Source organism: Lepus europaeus, chromosome 14 (assembly GCF_033115175.1).
Source record: "Lepus europaeus isolate LE1 chromosome 14, mLepTim1.pri, whole genome shotgun sequence".
NCBI lineage: Eukaryota > Metazoa > Chordata > Mammalia > Lagomorpha > Leporidae > Lepus > Lepus europaeus.
Window position 1 is genome coordinate 62,007,410 of NC_084840.1, and position 18,894 is coordinate 62,026,303.

Genomic DNA, 18,894 nt, shown 5'->3' on the forward strand with positions numbered 1-18,894 from the left:
ACAATTATCTGCAGTCCCCAGAAACATTAATTAATACATTTGCCTAAATTGGGAAATAACTACAAGGGCTCATTATTTTTATATGGGTCATTTGTAGCTAGTTAAATAATTCAAAGGCAAGCATCTTTCTTGGTTTTATTGATTTAAGTTTAATTTACCAAAACTTTGGTTCAGTGCTTTTTTAAAAGATTTATTTATCTATTTGAAAGTCAAATTTATGGAGAGAGAGGGAGAGAGAAAGAAAGAGATCTTCCATCTGCTGGTTCACTCCACAGATGGCCACTAAGCCAGGGCTGGGCCAAGCCAAAGCCTAGAGCCAGGAGCTTAGTCTGGATCTCTCAAGTGGGTGGCAAAGGCCCAAGCATTTGGGCCATCTTCTACTGTTTTTCCCAGGCCATCAGCAGAGAGCTAGATTGGAAGTAGGGCAGCCCAGATGCAGACCAGTGAAAATAGGGGTTGCCAGCTGCACAAGGTGTGGCTTTATGGCTTTACCTGCTGCTGCACAATGCCAGCCCCCAGTGCTGATTTTTATAATTTTTTTCCTTATTTATTTGAATAGAGGGGGAGGGAGAGAGAGTGTGTGCTCCCATCTACTGGTTCACTCCTCAGATGCACACAGATCCCCAGGCTAGGCTGAGGGCTGAAGCTGGGTGCCAGAGGGGAACTCAATCCAGGCCTGTCACACTGAAAGCAGGAATCCAGTCATTTGAGCCATCTCTTGGTGTCCGCATTAGCAGGACAAGAACCAGATGGAGTCGAGAACCAGATGGGGACCCTAACCCAGGCACTCGGATTTGGGACTTTGGAAATCTTAACTAGCATCTTAACCACTAGGCCAAATACCTACCTATCAATGTTGATTTTATCACAAAATGTTTGTTACTTATTTTAGTTGTAAAACTGAACTCAACACACATGTCACTTTTCAATATATTTGAAATTTATTACTAGTTCTTGTTTCAACAGATAAAACTGCTAAGTAACTATGTTTTGCTGTGGGCTATGGTAGCATTTCTTCATTTTAAAACTACCAATGTAAGTAAGAAATTAAGAACCTAGAAACATTTGACTTGCTGGAGCAGAGCAAAACATAACTAAGAAATTATAAAGGATATGTCTAAGGTCTAAAAGGCATTTCTAATCCTGAGAAGAAAAACTGAGAACCCAATATCCAGAGTCTCTCAGAACATCCATTTATTCTAATTATTCAATTATCCACTAAGAGTCAAAGGGATCACATAAACAAGACTAGTGTCTGAAAATACTAACCGATAGAATAAAAAAGGGAGAGAACGATCCAACATGGGAAGCAGGATACACAGCAGACTCATAGAATGGCGGATGTCTAAACAGAATTCTGGCCTCAGAATCAGCCCTTAAGGCATTCGGATCCAGCTGAAAAGCCCATGAGAGTATTTCAGGCATGGATAGCCAAGACACTCTGGGGGAAAAAAAATGACCTAAATGAAAGATCTCCGCGAGTGAGATCCCAGTGGAAAGAACAGGTCATCAAAGAAGGAGGTACCTTTCTCTGAAGGGAGGAGAGAACTTCCACTTTGACTATGACCTTGTCTAAATATGATCAGAGTTGGTGAACTCAAAAGGCTTCCATAGCCTTGGCAACTCACGACAAGAGCCTAGGGTGATTACTGATACCATAAACAAGAGTGTCAATTTGTTAAGTCAACAATAAAAGTCAGTGTGCACTTACTCCTCATGCAGGATCTCTGTCCTTAATGTGCTGTACATTGTGATTTAATGCTATAACTAGCACTCAAACAGTATTTTTCACTTTGTGTTTCTATGTGGGTGCAAACTGTTGAAATCTTTACTTAATATATACTAAACTTATCTTCTATATATAAAGAGAATTGAAAATGAATCTTGATGTGAATGGAAGGGGAGAGGGAACGAGAGACGGGAGGGTTGCGGATGGGAGGGAAGTTATGGGAGGAGGAAGCCATTGTAATCCATAAGCTGTACTTTGGAAATATATATTCATTAAATAAAAGTTAAAAAAAATTATTCAATTATCCATCAAGCATTTGATAATACTTGAGGAACATATCCTTGAAAAACTTCTAGTCTAATGAGGAAACAAAGAGACAACTACCTCTGATAAAGGTGCACAGAGGTTTGGGTATGATGAAAATATCTACTCGCAGTCTGAGGTTGTTGTGGAACCGTATGCCAGAGTAATACCCAAAATACTAAACAACCAGTACAGCATAGGCAGTAATCAATGAGAATAAATGTGGGCTCCAAACAACAGGCTGTAGCACTGTCCCATGCATGTTAGCTGAATATGAACTGTGAGTATGTGAAGTGACACCTGATTTATGCTGGTAACTGGAAGTCAAGAAAAGATTCCTAGAAGAGAGGGAAGAGAGGAAGTAATGGCTGAGGGTAGGGGAGAGCTAGATAATGGGAGTATAGACAGGGTTTTCTCAGAAAAGGGAATGCGCAGAGCCTCCTCCTGGTTAGTATTTAGGTAAGGTGAGTGGAAATGGCAGCAAAAGATACTAGCTTCCTTTCTAATTCTCCCGATCAATCATTTTATGCTCTCCATGTGGGAGAAGATGTTAAGAGTTGTCTGATTCCTCCACACCACTTCCGAAATTTATCTATGACAGTCTGTTCCATAACTTACTTGGGTGTTTGATCGCTGTCAGCAGACCTTGATTTTATCATCTTATTATACATTTAGAAATCAGGGGAATGAACAGGAGGGAAGTACATACTTCAAGTCAAGAGATAGCGGAGTTGAGCAGGTACAGAGTTGGACATATCCAGAGGAATGATTTGCAGATTGAGTCCAGTAGCTACGCTAAGACTTTGTTAGTTCAAGAATTTTTCTGGTATTTATTTTGTTAAGTGACATTATAATTTAGGGTTTTTATTTTCTCTTATAGATGTTAATCCTGTCTCAGAATATTGCTGAACTAGAGACCCAGGTGGAAAAGGCTACAAGGGAAAAGATTTCAGCTATTAATCAACTAGAAGAAATTCAAAACCAGCTTGCTTCTCAGGACAAGGATGTCACAAAGGTACTCTTTTCACTAAAAAGAGATTTTAGTGTAATAATCACATAACTAAATATTTTTTTGAAAATATTTTTCTTAATGTACAAACTTGTTACTGTTATCAGGAAGAAGTTTAGAGTAGAAAAAATTTATTATGTCAAGAATAATGCAAATAATGCCATATAATCCAGCAATACCACTATTGGGTATATACCGCAAAGACTTGAACACAGTGTATCAAGGAGATACCTGCATCATATGTTCATAGCATCACTGTTCATAGTAGCCAAAATTTGGAAACAACCAAGGTGTCCATCATCAAATGAATAAAGAAAATGTGGTATATATACACAGTGAAATATCATTCAGCTATAAAATAAGAATGAAATTCTAACATGTGCAGCAACATGAACACAACTGGAGCACACCATGTTGAATGAAATAAAGCAGACCCAGAGAGAAAAATACTGCATGTTTTCCTTATATTTGGGAGCTAAAATTTAAAAGCAAACAGAAAAATGAAAGAAATGTCTGTGTGTATCAGTATTGCTACAAATATAGTTTTGTAAAACTTTGTTTTATACCTTTGTCAAACCAATGGTTAAGAATAGTGAATTAGGGGCCGATGCTGTGACATAGAAGGTAAAGCCGCTGCCTGCAGTGCCAGCATCCAATACGGGCACCAGTTTGAGTCCTGGCTGCTCCACTTCCTATCCAGCTCTCTGCTGTGGTCTGGGAAGCAGTAGAAGATGGCCCATATCCTTGGGCCCCTGTACCTGCATGAGAAACATGGAGGAAGCTCCTGGCTTCAAATCAGCCCAGCTCCAGCCATTGTGGCCACTTGAGGAGGGAACCAGTTACTATAAATACAAAGATGAGCTGGACACAGATAGTGTCCTCAAGGAGCTTAAGGGTTAAGTAGCAGAGTCGGACTTGTAATTAGGAGTTATATTGCTGTAATTATTAAATACTTGATAAAATTTGTAGTAGTAGTGATATCTTTTTTTGCCAGAGATAGCATAGAATAGCACTGATCTTCATGATACTTGTCCAAGTCTTATATTTTCAACTTGAAAAGTGTGATTAATGTAAAAAAATTCCCACTTTCCATTCCTTTTTATTTTTCTTTAAAGATTTACTTTATTTGAAAGGCAGAGTTACAGAAAAAGGGAGAGACAGAGATGGATTTTCCATCCACTTGACATCCCCAGTGGCCACAATGGCTGATTCTAGGCTAGCCAAAGCCAGGAACCAGGTACTCCACCTGAGAGGCAGGGGACCAACTACTTGGGCCATCTTTTGCTGTCTTCTCAGGCGCATCACCAGGGAGCTGGATTGGAAGTGTATCAGCTGGGACTCAAACCGGCTCCCATAATGGATCCCAGCAGTGCTGGCCATGGCTTAACCTTCTGTGCCACAATGTCGGCCCCTCCCATTCCTTTTTGGACTAATCTTTAAAGATTCTAATACTGGCTGGCGCCATGGCTCAATAGGCTAATCCTCCGCCTGCGGCGCCGGCACACCAGGTTCTAGTACTGGTTGGGTCACCGGATTCTGTCCCAGTTGCCCCTCTTCCAGGCCAGCTCTCTGCTGTGGCCTGGGAAGGCAGTGGAGGATGGCCCAAGTCCTTGGGCCCTGCACCTGCATGGGAGACCAGGAGAAGCACCTGGCTCCTGGCTTTGGCTAGGCTGTGGCCTAGGTGGTGGCCATTGGAGGGTGAACCCATGGCAAGGGAAGACCTTTCTCTCTGTCTTTCTCTTACTGTCCACTCTGCCTGTCAAAAAAAAAAAAAAAAGATACAAATGCTGAGGAATCAGTGATGACTTAAGTAGTTGTCCCTGCTACCTGCACAAGAGACCTGGATTGAATTCCTGGTTCCTGGCTTTAGCTTAGCCCTGCCCTCGTTGTTGGAGGTGTTGGTGGAATAAATCGTTAACAGATAAAAGATTTCTCTTTCTCTCTCAACTGCCTCTTTCTCTCCTTCTGTATCTCTGCCTCCCAAGTAAATAAAATAAATAAAAACTTAAGGGTGGGCATTTGTCATATATTTAAGATATTGCTTGGGACACCCACAGCCCATATAGAAGTACCTGTGAGTCCCAGCTCCACTTCTGATTTTAGCTTCTAGCTCATGTGCACACTGGGAGGCACAGCTGACAGTTCAGGTAGCAGGGTCCTTGCCACCCAAGTGGGAGCGATGCATTGAATTTAGGGCTTCTATATTTGGCCTGGCTCAACTGTGACTGCTGAGGGCATTTAAGAGTGAACCATCAAGGCCAGTGCTGTGACACAGTGGGTTCAAGCCCCCGGTCTGCAGCACCTGCATCCCATATGGGCGCTAGTTCGGGTTCCGGCTGCCCACTTCCAATCCCGCTCTCTGCTATGGCCTGGGAAGACAGTAGAAGATGGCCCAAGTCCTTGGGCCCCTGCACCCATGTGGGAGACCTGGAGGAAGCTCCTGACTCCTCGCTTTAGATTGGTTGGCACAGCCCCGGCTGTTCTCTCCCTCTCTCTCTCTTTCTCTCTGCCTCTCTGTAACTCTGCTTTTTGAATAAATAAATAAATCTTTTTAAAAAATGAATTAACCAGTGGATGGAAGATCTGTCTCTCTGCCTTTCAAATACATAAACTTTAAATAAATAAATTTAATATAAATAATTTACAATAAAATACAAACCCTTTCCATTTTGCCTTTTACTCCTCAGTATGTTTTCCTAAGTTTTAATACTTTTGATGCTATCCTTTTTTTATATAAAAAAGAAAGATATATTTATTTATTTGAAAGAGTTACACAGAGGAGAGGGAGAGAGAGAGAGAGGTATTCCGTCTGCTGGTTCACTCCCCAGTTGGTCACAACGGTTGGAGCTGCACCAATCTGAAGCCAGGAGCAGCTGGGACTAGAACCGGCACCCATATGGGATGCCGGCACTGCAGGCAGCAGCTTTACCCATACATCACAGTGCCGGCCCATTGATGCTATTCTTTTGCTGTATTATTCAGTGAATTAAAAATAATTTTAGCATTTGTTAAGTAAAGAGACCACTGTTCGTTTTTTCTTTTATCAGTTTCTGTAATTGTCTATTTGCTTTCTAGATTTTAAACAGACTAATGTAGAAGTTTAGGAAGCTCCTATTTGTCAGTATTCCTGTAAGTCTGTATGGAGGTAAAGGAATTATTACAGAGTGATGGAGATGCTTAATCTGTTTTTATGGATGGATGTATTTATGGATGGAAGCTATTGTAAAAAAGTTTTCAACTCATTATAAGCAAACAACTTTCTGTTAAAGTGTGGTGCAACAAAGAATGAGTTCTGTTTCTTTAAAACTACTCAAAAAGACTTACTCATCAGAGGGGTAATTACAGTAAATGGCCTTGAGATTGTTTCCAATCCTGAGATAATATAATTCTAGTTCAACTTAATTTGTTGACTTATTTTAGATGGAATTTAAGTGCTATGGATAAACTTAGCAAATGCTGAACTGAAAGCAGTAAGGCAAGGGAACATTAAAAGTAAAATTAAGGGCTAAATTAATTTTAAATAGGACCTTTGTTACATTTGTTACATAATGAGTGTGTATTGGTGTTGGGTTTTAAATATCATGGGTGTGTAATTAGTTATTTTCTGATGTTTTCAAGTTGGGTTTTTCCATTTTATTTATAAACATAAATAAAGTAGGTTGGAATAATTAAGAATTGAGAAAGAAAACAAATTAAGGCCCTTCTCATTATTTCTAACAATTTTAAAATTTGACTTGCCTTGAAAATGAATAGTTTTTGTAAATTTACCTTTTTTTTTAAAATGGGAAGAATCAAGTTTCACATGTTGAAGGCATTTAATTTTCAAATAGAAGTTCTAGTAATTTCATTCTTATTTTAGTTTTTTGAGGGCCATTGGGAAGAAGCTTATTGAATTTTTTGTCACTATGACTTATTTTTATCTATTTATTTGAGAGGCAGAAAGACAGGATGAGGCCTGAGGGGTTGGGGAACAGATGAAGAAAAAGAGGATTCTGATCTGCTGGTTCACTCTGACATGCCCTCAAAGACCAAGACTGAACCAGGCTGAAGCAGATCGGAGCTCAGTCCAGGTCTGTCAAGTAGGCGGAGCTCAGTCCAGGTCTGTCAAGTAGGCAACAAGAACTCAAGTACTTGAGCCATCCCCTGCTGCCTCCCAGGATCTTCATCAATAGGAGGGCAGAGTTGGGGGCTGGAGCTCGCTACTAAACCCAGGCACTCTGAAATGGAACGTGGGCATCTCAACTGCTAGACTAAACACCCACCTCCACTACAACTTTTGAACCTCAATTAGGTTGTTTTTTAAGATAGCTTTTATTTGAATATAGGAAATGCACATAGGTTCTATAGTTTAGGGTATTCTGGCTTTTTATAGTTTAGTGTATTCTAATACTTCTCTAATGATGAAACGAATTTCTAAAATTTTCAACAATCATGCTAATTGGAGAAATACCAAATCTTTTGACAGGCAGAGTGGATAGTGAGAGAGACAGAGAGAAAGGTCTTCCTTTTTGCCGTTGGTTCACCCTCCAATGGCCGCTGCGGCCGGCGCATCTCGCTGGCCAGGAGCCAGGTGCTTCTCCTGGTCTCCCACACAGGTGCAGGGCCCAAGGACTTGGGCCATCCTCCACTGCACTCCCGGGCCATAGCAGAGAGCTGGCCTGGAAGAGGGGCAACCGGGATAGAATCCGGCGCCCCAGCCGGGACTAGAACCCGGTGTGCCGGCGCCGCAAGGCAGAGGATTAGCCTGTTAAGCCACAGCACCGGCCAGCAGATTTGTATATTAATTGATCTCTACAGGTTCTCAATTATCTCGCAAAGCCTGTAATTCATTTATTTAGATTTATCTGGTAATTGCATTTTTCAAATATATTTCTACATCTTCAATAGCCTTGAACTGGGGAAGAAATAATAATAAATTGTATAAAGAATGACACAAAACATTTTGAAGATGTTATATATGCTTATTAATGATATTTTAAAATTATTTCACTTAAATGTATATTTTCCTTCAATGTTATATTCGCTGTTACAAAGTATGCTTATTTCCAGTCTATGAATTTCGTCAGAAAATATTCTTTAACTCGAATTTATAGCATTACACGTGATGAGTTTTAAGTTCTCTGCAAAGCTTACAGTACATATTAAGTTCTTTGAACTTAAATTAGAAAAATTACTTTCTAAATTTTCTTAAATAAAGCCTATCTGATAAGTCTTTAAAGGAAGTTTTTTTTTTTTTTTTTTTTTTTTTTTTTTTGACAGGCAGAGTGGAGAGAGAGAGAGAGAGAGAGAAAGGTCTTCCTTTTTGCCGTTGGTTCACCCTCCAATGGCCGCCGCGGTCGGCAGGAGCCAGGTGTTTATCCTGGTCTCCCATGGGGTGCAGGGCCCAAGCACGTGGGCCATCCTCCACTGCACTCCCTGGCCACAGCAGAGAGCTGGCCTGGAAGAGGGGCAACCGGGACAGGATCGGTGCCCCGACAGGGACTAGAACCTGGTGTGCCGGCGCCACAAGGCGGAGGATTAGCCTAGTGAGCCGTGGCGCCGGCCTTAAAGGAAGATTTTATAATGTAGACTAAATAGTTAACCATAAAATTTGAGTTAATAACATAGATTAATATTTTTATTTGTTAATTTTACCTAATTAAGATTTGGATGATAGTACATTTTAGTTGATGATATTCCATTTTAGATAAGGTTCAATTCAATAACATAAAGTAATCCTGGGCATATTACCTAAATTTCTTAGTTATACATCTCTATATCTGTAATTTAGAATTGTTAGATTCAGTAATCCTTGATAGTGCCTCCAACTCTAATAGACTATATTGATATTTAAAAAATGCCATTCTTAGGAAAGTTCTTTGGCATTTATGTATATGACCTCTAGAGGGCACTATAGGATTTACTTGCAGGCATTGCCTGATAAATTCCAGCAGCTATTGATCTAGTTTTTACAATCCAACAGGTGTGTGGAGAAATGCGCTTTCAGATGAATAAAACCAAAATGGAGAGGGATGAGGCAGAAAAGGAACACAGAAAGTACAAAGCAAAAGTTAAAATGGATCTTGAAATTAAAGATCAGGTAAGAGATGGCACAAGTATATCTGCAGCAGTTAAAAATCTCATGTTCTTTCTAATGTTGATGTACTTTAATTCCTAAATTATGCATTTCTATTATATTATTTATAAATAATGCAATGACCCAGTTATCCTATTAAAAGAATTTCATTTATAGTTGCCTAAAATTATCACCTTTCAATATGAAATGGTGAGAGTACAACTGTGTGCATATGAAATTCCAATCTGACAGGTCATAAATATACATTTGGATATGTGTATCTATTACTTACAAAAGTTAAAAAAAATGTTCTAATGCACAGTTTGAACCTAAAATATACGTACATGAAGTTCTTGAAAGATGCCAACTTGAATCCAATTTTAAATGAAAAAGTTAAAAATTTGTAAGATGAGATGAGTTGATATGTAAATATGTCAATCAAATTGATTGTTGGCAGAGTGAAACCAGTTTTAACTAAGATAACCATGAATACTTTTGCTCACGAAGCCTAAATACAGTGAAACTAGAAATGTTAGAGAAGAAAATGCTGCTTACTTGAACAGATGTTTTATGTTATATCTTTATTGAGATATAATTTTAATTGACTCCAATTTTAATTGACAATTTGGATAAAGTTTTTAAAGAGACAATTCTAGTAGACTGACTTTGATTTTCTGTTTTTATACTGTAATACAGACATAGTAGTACAGGACATGAAAACTTATATTCTTTATATTTAATGAATAGTTGTTTAACTTATTCAATTAAAATAATAAAACTGAATTCTTGGTGTCAATATTTTAAAGATTTATTTATTTATCTGAAAGTCAGAGTTACACAGAGAGAGAGAGGAGAGGCAGAGGGAGAGAGAGAGAGAGAGAGAGGTCTTCCATCCAATGGTTCACTCCCCAGTTGGCTGCAACAGCCAGAGTCCTGCTAATCTGAAGCTAGGAACTAGAAACTTCTTCTGGGTCTCCCACGTGAGTGCAGGAGCCCAAGGACTTGGGCCATTTTCTACTGCTTTCCCAGGCCATAGCAGAGAGCTGGATAAGAAGTGGAGCAGCCAGATCTCAAACCGGTGCCTATATGGGATGCCAGCGCTTCAGGCCAGGGTGTTAACCTGCAGCGCCCCAGCACCAGCCCCAGTGTCAATATTTTAAAGAAACATACAGTGTGGAAATGGGTAGCTCCAAGTACATTTTTTTCCTGATATTTCAAGATTTTTTATTGCATCTTCCAACAAATTTTCCCTTTCAATCTAATCAACTCTTCATGACAACTGATGCAAGGACAACTGGGAAAAAGTACTTGGAATTGAAAGTGATAATGAAGTTCACTACAAAGTTTTTCAAGTCACAATTAAAATTGTTAGTACTATTTTAAAAACTGACAAGCAGAATAAAATTCTGCTTTTATATCAGTATATTCAAAGTGTCATGAGGTTTAAATTTTCAATGGATTTTTCATTATTAGCATGTACAAATAATGAAAGTATTTTATCTCATCCAGTTGGGGGCGTACCTGATAGTGGAATGGAAAATCCTTTCTATCAGGAGCTGAAGGCCTCGGACTAAGTCAAACACATAGAGAACTTTTTTCCTGGCATATTATAATTTTTTAAAGGTACCATATTGGCATGCTCACTAGGATTATTATATAATATTGTATTATAACATTCTGCCAGCATATTTTAGAATGAGAAAATATAGCAGGGAAGAGTTTCTGAATTATTATAATTACCTTAGAATGTTCTAGAAGATAAAAACACTATAGTAATAAGAAGAGTTTATATATAGCTTATAAATGAATAAACTGTTTAGAAATATTTATAATATTTTCCTTTTTGCAGTGTATCTCATTTTAGTTAACTAGTGATGGTGTGGAAGCTCAAGTTGCAGGATTTTAAAAGGAGGAGTTTTTGTTTATAACAAATCCTGATACCAGTGAAATATTAGCACTCTTCATAGTGACTTTTAGTGATAAGTCATTTGATAGAGATGTGCCTTTTTAGCAGGTCTTTGCGTTAGGAATAAAAACTCTGAACAGTTATGAGATGTTTGTGCTGTTATGTGCTTGTTACCATTTTTCCCCCCTTGGGCAGAATGTGAGGAAATCTTATAGGTACTCTTTATAACTATTTTGTATTGAACAGGCAGTTTCAGAAAAGAAAGAAGTGGTGTCTCATTCCATGGATGATTTGAAGTAGCAAAGCAGCAATTGTTCTTTGGTCTTTCAGCCATGACCTGACCTTCTGTCTGTAAGACCAAAGAGCTACATTGCTTGGCCACCATCTGCACTCATGAGAAAAATTTACATTTAACTTTTAAAAGCTTGCTATATTGAACATTTATCTGAAATGTTACCATAACATAAAGCATATTTAATTTTAAGGTGATATATATCATACAATTCAGCATAACAGAAAGCCTATCTCTAGGTTTGCAAACAAGGTGTTCTTCATAATCTAGTCATTTTATTCATATTTTCATCTAACCACTCAATATACTTTTTAAGTAGGTGGGAAACTGTGGGATTGGAATGTGGTGATAACAAGAGCTTTTTTGATGTATACAAAATAGGGCAAATGGTTGACCACCAAAATAATTTTCCCTGTGACCTGAGCCTTGACTCTGGCATAATTAGAAGGAAAGGTTAGGAGAATAACAATGGCAGGCTCTTCCACCCACTTTCTTCTTTTCTTTTTTATATTGTGTCAGGACCCGATAGGCAGATTATCCTTCCCATGAACTCCTTTGTATCTCTTCAGTTTAGAGGATGCCTGTCAGCCTCAGAGGAGGCTTATTGCTTGGGGAAAAAAAAAAAAAAAAAAAGACAGTTAGTATGGGAAAGAAAGAGAAATAGGTGCCTAGATTTTTTTGAGAGAATTTTTGTGGCCAACAGGTACACGCATAACTCACTCCATCATGGGAATTTAAAAACATTCATGAGGCTAAAGGGAATATTATAATGCACCCCCACATTTCCATTGCCTGCAGTCATCAGTTTGCCTAGCCCATCTCACATTTTTTTCTCAGTTCTTTCCTTGTCTTCCTTGTTTCCTGCTTCATTTTCTTTGTTACCTTTTTCTTTACTTTTTTTATATTTATTCATAAATACCCTTATGCATCTCTGAAGAATATTTTTTCCATAACTGCCATGTCATTATTACCCCAAATAATATTAGCAATAATTATTTAATATCAAATAATGCCAGGCTGTCTTCAAATATGTGCTTGATTTGAAGTTGGTTTATTTAATTCAGGAAGACAAGTACATTTTTGTGTTAGAGTGCTGCAATATTACCCTCTTTAGTAGAAAATAAAGGACATATTAGTAAAGTTTCAACTTTGGTGTTTATTAAATTTCACATATAATCGTTTTTATTGTGTTTTATATTTATAAAATACCCTATGATCACTCTAAACAAGTACACTCTTTGAGGGAAATAACTACCATGCAACATTCCTGTTCATCATATGAATCTGAAACCAAAGTACATAATTAACTCCAGAGCTTTCTATTTAAGATTTTGAGGTACTACAGGAACCCCTTGCATTGCAAGGGTTGGCTGTTCTTAAATGAGTGGTGCATAGTGGAACTTTCTTTGCCAGCTTCCATTTGGGCAGATGAATCTCATCAGATGATTTTTTATATCTCATAAACTTTCATGAGGGCCCAGAGCAAAGTAAATACAGGGTGTGTGTCAAAGTTAGTAAACTTTTTCTTTTTTTCCCTCAGCCTTTCTTTTCTTTCTTTCTCTCTCTCTCTCTCTCTCTCTCTCTCTCTCTCTCTCTCTCTCTCTCTCTCCTTTTACTGGTCATGTGCTTTTTAATTGGCTCGTTAATGCCAAGCTGCTTCTTATACAGGACTGCTCATGGGGGATTACAGTCATGACTGGATGTACATTTGTAGCCCATCCATTGCTGGGTTTTCCCTTATTCCAATCACTGAGCCTACACACTATGCCCCACAGGAAGGGAAAGAAGTCACTCTCCTTCATCTCAAGGAGGTCATATAGGCATTCCCCAGGAGATTGCATCCCGCACGCTGGTGCACATCTGGTTCCTAGATCAGGGGTGGGCAAGGAGCTCTGCCTGGAGTCCATTGAGTGTGCTGTGGTGCTACCAGCACGGGGCAGGGACAGTCACCTCCATGTCTTCCCTAAAATACCACAGGTGTGCACACTGACACCATCCCTTCCTAAAGTCACATTCAGCTCTTGCCATGAGCAAAAGACAGTAGCAGAACACATGCTTCTACCCAGACATGACCTGGTCTCATCCTGGGTGGACGGCGGCGGCAGCAGCAGCAGCAAGACAAGGGCAGGAAAGAAGAAGCTGAAGGACACATGTTTCTGAGACCTATCTCAGGGCTGCAGTGAGCCAAGGAGGTTCCTTTGCCCTGACCATACTTACAAAACAGATTACAAGATAGAGTCATTAAGAATTTCAAGACAGTGACTCCAGAGAGTGAAAACTACAAGTTCAGGGCCCTTGTAAACAGCGCATGTGTGACTACACTGATTACATGCCCAAGAAGCTGCCTTGACTCTGGGAATAGGCAAACAGATGCAGTGCACTAATACACATACATATATAAACTCCTACTCACATATACAGACACGTATGCATATTCAACATACATGCCCAATGTACATGAAAAGTGAGTAGCCAACTGTAGTTCTATTAGAGCACTACCATACCAATTTGTTTATGTATTGACTACTGCTGCTTTCCTGCTACAACAGAATTGAAGAGTTGCAGCAGAGACCATGTATCTCACAAAGCCTGAAGTCCTTTCTCCAACCATTTATTGAAAGATTTTCTAACTCCTTCCCTATGTATAGAAGTACAACTGTATTTTTAAGTTTCCTCTGCTCTATTACAATATAGAACTTTTAGTCTGAAGACCCATCAATCTTAAATTATAACTTAGTGCTTTTAGAATATGTTATAGATTGCTGAATTTTCCATATCTCTGGTCTCTTATTCAACAGTATTTCTGAGTGTAACTCTGGTTACCATGTTATTATTAGTGGCATAAGTCTGGATAATGGCTTGGATGGGGTACAGTATTGGTTTAAATTTTCAGTTTTGTTTTTAGGTTGGTACTAATTTTATTTTTCAGAGATAAGAAAACTCACATAGAAAGCTTTTCTTAGCAGTATTGTATGAGTTATAACTTTGGAGTTGTGGCTACTATTAAGTAAAAAATGTTGCAATTCAAAATTACCTTAATGGAATTATCAAGGCAAATCTTTAGATTTAAAAATATATAGGTTTTAAAAATTAGCTGAAGAAATTAGGTCAGAAAAGGATTTAAGAGTTGCTCGTATCCACAGCAGTAAGAATCAGCATTTTTTTTTTTTAAGATTTATTTATTATTTGAGAGGCAGAGAGAAAGAGAGGGAAGTCTTTCATCCACTGGTTCACTCCCCAAATGGCTGCAATGGCCAGAGCTAGGCCAATTGGAAGCGAGGAGACAGGAGCCTCCTCTGGGTCTCCCATGTGGGTGCAGGGGCCCAAGGACTTGGGCCATCTTCTACTGCTTTCCCAGGCCATAGCAGAGAGCTGGATAGGAAGTAGAGCAGCCAAGACTCGAACTGGCACCCATATGGGATGCCAACACTACAAGTGCCAGCTTTACTCACTATGCCACGGCACTGGTGCCAGGAATCAGCACTTTAATACCAATTTTAAGCATGTACTGTATCAACATGGGAATTATTTCCTAAATGAAATTTACTTACATTGTTGGGAAAAAAAATGCATCTTTTATTATTTTATTTGAGAGGTAGAAAGAGAGCAAGGCAATCAGAGAGTAAAAGCTCCAACCCCTAGTTTATTCCCCAAATGTCTGTAACAGCTGGGGCTGGTCTGGGGCCACAGCCAGGAGCCAAGAACCAGGAATGTAACCAATGGGTGACAAGAACACAGTTACTGTCAGAGTCTTCCTTGGTCGGAAGCTGGAGTCAGGCGCTAGAGCTGGGAATTGCACCCAGGCACCCTGATGTGGGATGGGAGTGTGTTAGCTGCTATGCTAAGCGCCCAGTCCCCAAGAAGTGCATCTGTTTTATATGGCATTGTGTAAAGATGAGAGGAAGCCCTGGAAGTCTTGAAAGTAAGCTCTGTTCAAGGCCAGAGCAATAAAAATCACTATAGAAAGTTGAAGACCTTTTTACCTTTTTACTGATAGAAGACTGAAATATTACTTCACTGTCTTCAAGAATTTGACAGGTAATTTCAAAAGGAAAGTTAAACACCTGATCTTGATCTTCGATATGAAAAGAACAAGAACAATTTAATTTAACAACAGATTTAATTACAGTAACTGGAAATCACAATAGCCTAAAATAAGAATTTTTTGACAGTAAGAAAATGGAAATAGATTGTTGGCAACAGGTCATGGAACCATGTAACTTTCTTCCCTGAAATTTTAGTTTTAAATACTAGGAGCAATATGATTTACCAGAAGACCCAGCTAATGGATCTTTGAAGTCCACTCTATTCTATTTGATTCTAGAAGCATCCTAGAAATAGAGTATTTTATCTGTTCAGAGTGGGTAACAGTGGTGTCAGTCTTTTCTACTTGAGACCTAGTGCCTACAGATTAATATTATACTCTGTTCGGTTGCATTCTCTGCTTTGTGTCATTAAAGTTATGTAGTTTCTTCAGAAGGCTTTTGAGAGTATACTAAGATAGTGGACGGCTTCTCAAGAGCTAGGCTGCAGAGACTTATCCAACCACCACCTGCAGTTTCACTTTGCTCTCTAAAAGATGACTGGGAGAGGGGCCATTTGGGCATGCCTTTGGCATGTGTGATCACTCTGTCCCAGTGATGACAGAGTTGCTCTCCGGAGTTCTTCACACTCTCTTTCTGTGCTGTATGCTTTTCATGTCCCCATCCCTGCTCCTTACTCGGATAATTGTAGGTTCAGGGGGCCTGGTTTCCTCTGACCAGTATACCACTGGACACTGACACCGTGAGGGTAATAACCAGAAGACCCAGGTCCTGCCCTTAGGGAGTTTATATTCTAGTCGAGGAGTCAGGGTACACATCTGAACATGCCTTGAGATTACTTGCAGCATCTCGACAAGTGCAAATTAATGTGGTGTGAACTTCATGCTGGCTACAGCCCATGAGAGGGAGAATCGAGTTCCATGTGTGTGATGCAATAAAGCTTTTTTTTTTTTTATAGCATCTTCTCTAAGTATGCCCTAAAGCATTGTTCAGCATACTTAGATAAATTTGTGTTCTTATCACAGCTTAACCAAGAATTCTGAGAAAATTCTTCTGCTTGGCATATGTCTAATAAATCAGTCTCTTTTGTTCTTGTCCTGGTGATGCTTAAAGGGGACAAATAGAATTTACTGGATTATGCAGATAATTTAAAATATCTCCATTTAATAAAGTCTTAAATTACTGAACTTACTATTTCTCTAAAACAACATGCCAAATTAGTTTCTTCACTTTAAATCATCTTTATGTTGATCGAGTTGCAAACTTAGCAGTAAAAAATCAATTTGGTTTTTTTTTTTACACAAAGGAACAGCTCCACATCAATCTGGCGACTTAATACCAAGTTAGAGGTCTTGGGGTATTTAGCACTTAAAAACTTCACAGTGATTTGGGCAACTGTTTTTAGGGCCAGTATGTGTATAATTCGTTTGTAGAAACACTGTGCTCAAAAAGAGACTCTTAAGTTTTCCTTTAATTTGATTCTCTAACAAAGATGACAATGTTATTTACTGTAATGATTTATTTTAAAAAAATCAAACATATAGGCAGAAACAATAGAGCTATTTAGGATGCAAGGGCACAATAGGAAACAAAACATGCCCACTTAGAGATAATATGCCTAATGGGATAAACATTTAGGAGTAAATGATTGTTTTTGGAAAGGAATACAAAACTATAAACTGAACTCAAGGGATATTTGTATGTTGTCAGGGTTTGTATTTAGTGGCTTTAAATAAATGAAATTTTTGCTGTGTTTTCAATTGTAGTGACTGATATGTATTTTGGTTCTTTAAATTTTTTTTTTTTTTGCATGCGTATTGTGACTTTAAAAATAGATTCACCAGACCAACCTGCCAGTTTTGCAGAATATCTTCTCAGGTACTTAAGTCTGCAGTGCTGGGAGCTACCAGGTGGCAGCAATTCTTTGTATCCATGAAGTCTAGCCAACCCAAAGGCATTTAGTCATAGGACAGCTACATATGCTTTTATTTTACAGTCCATGAATATTAGTACCAATATCTAGTATGAATGCTACTAATTGCTACATTTGTATACATTTTAAAATGTTTATTGTATAAACATAAACACATAGCAGAAGCCAATAGTCTCATCACCCAATACAGAGCAAATTGTTTTCATTTTCTGTCTTACCTTCCACTTTTTGTCCATATGCATATATAATATTAACAAGTAGCAAACATAGCCTAGGATGTAATTTTTATTTTCTTCATTTAACATTATCTTAAGTGTTTTTCTGTGTTGCTCCTCATCTTTTTTTTTTTTTAAGATTTATTTATTTATTTGAAAGGCAGAGATAGAGAGAGAGAGGGGGAGAGACAGAGACAGATCTTTCATCAGCTAGTTCACTCCCCAAATGGCTGCAATGGCAGGAGCTGGGCCAATCTGAAGCCAGGAGCCAGGAGTTTCTTCCAGAGAGAGGAAGAAAGGACAAGGGAGAGGGAGAAAGAACACCCCCATCCACTGGTTCATTCCCCAGATGCCCACAATGGTAGAGCTGGATCAGGACCAGAGTCAATAGCCAAGAATGCAATCTAGGTCTCCCATGTGAGTGGCAGGAACTCAAATATGTGAGCCATCACCACAGCCACCCAAAGTCTGCATTAGCAGGAGGCTGGAGTCAACAGCTAGAGCCAGGGAATGTACCCAGATACTCCAATGTCAGAGGCAGGCATGCTCACATGTGAAAGTCTGCTCTCCTAAGTCCTATTTTGAAAGGACGGACCCTATTACAAGTTATAACACTTTTACCCTAATTCCAGTTTTTTAAATTCAGTGACCATGTATTATATGCACTGTGCTTTCCTATAGTGAATTTCTGTCAATAAGGAAGATGCAGGATAAATACAAGTCAAAAATCAATATGCATACAAATACATGGAAGTCTGTCAGAGAGATCATAATGGCCATAAGCAAACTACTAAAGGGCGTAGGGATTTAGAAGAGGGAAAGAGGACATCAATTAGGATGGGTAGGATATTGCCCAGCCTAGATGGGAGATGAAGGCATTTGATTAGAAGGTCCATCATGGCAGCTTGAGCAAAAGAAGGGCTGAGAAAGGAGAATGCATTCAAAGAACATATGTGTCTTTTGATTCCAGGGTATTCTTGTATAACCTACCTTAGTATCAAATTCCATGTTTCTTTTGTAATAGATTACCCATCTTAAGTGAGCTTTTATAACTCTCAGAATTCCAGTGTAATTGACTGTTTATAACATACCTCATGCCCAGCAGTCAGGCACTGAAGTTGTGTTCTGTTCTGAGAGTATTTGCATGTTTTTCATTTTCTTAATATTATTTTCCATGTAATAGAAAATTTTTAAGATTCTCAGACTTCTGGGAACATAACAAAATGTCATTTTAGTAGCAGTGTTAGAGTCAAATAGAATTGCTGGCCTGGAAAAAAGGATTTATAGTTATCTTGATTATGAAGAGATACCTTTATGATACAAGGTGAAACACAGAGTATACAGGGTGTAATTCACCTGTGGACTGTGAATCCAAAGACTTGACTCTAAGCTTGATTTGTGTCATCAGC

At 38.7% G+C, this 18,894-nt stretch overlaps 1 protein-coding gene across 7 annotated transcripts in view; it reads left to right on the forward strand.

Moving 5' to 3' along the window:
* Positions 1 to 18,894, forward strand: part of SDCCAG8 (SHH signaling and ciliogenesis regulator SDCCAG8) — a 272,939-nt gene that overhangs the window by 79,286 nt on the left and 174,759 nt on the right. For all 7 annotated transcript variants that reach the window (XM_062210707.1, XM_062210712.1, XM_062210711.1 and 4 more), the window contains 2 exons: positions 2,913 to 3,047; positions 9,004 to 9,120. In XM_062210707.1, the coding sequence (XP_062066691.1) occupies positions 2,913 to 3,047; positions 9,004 to 9,120 (252 nt within the window). The remainder of the gene's footprint in view (positions 1 to 2,912; positions 3,048 to 9,003; positions 9,121 to 18,894) is intronic.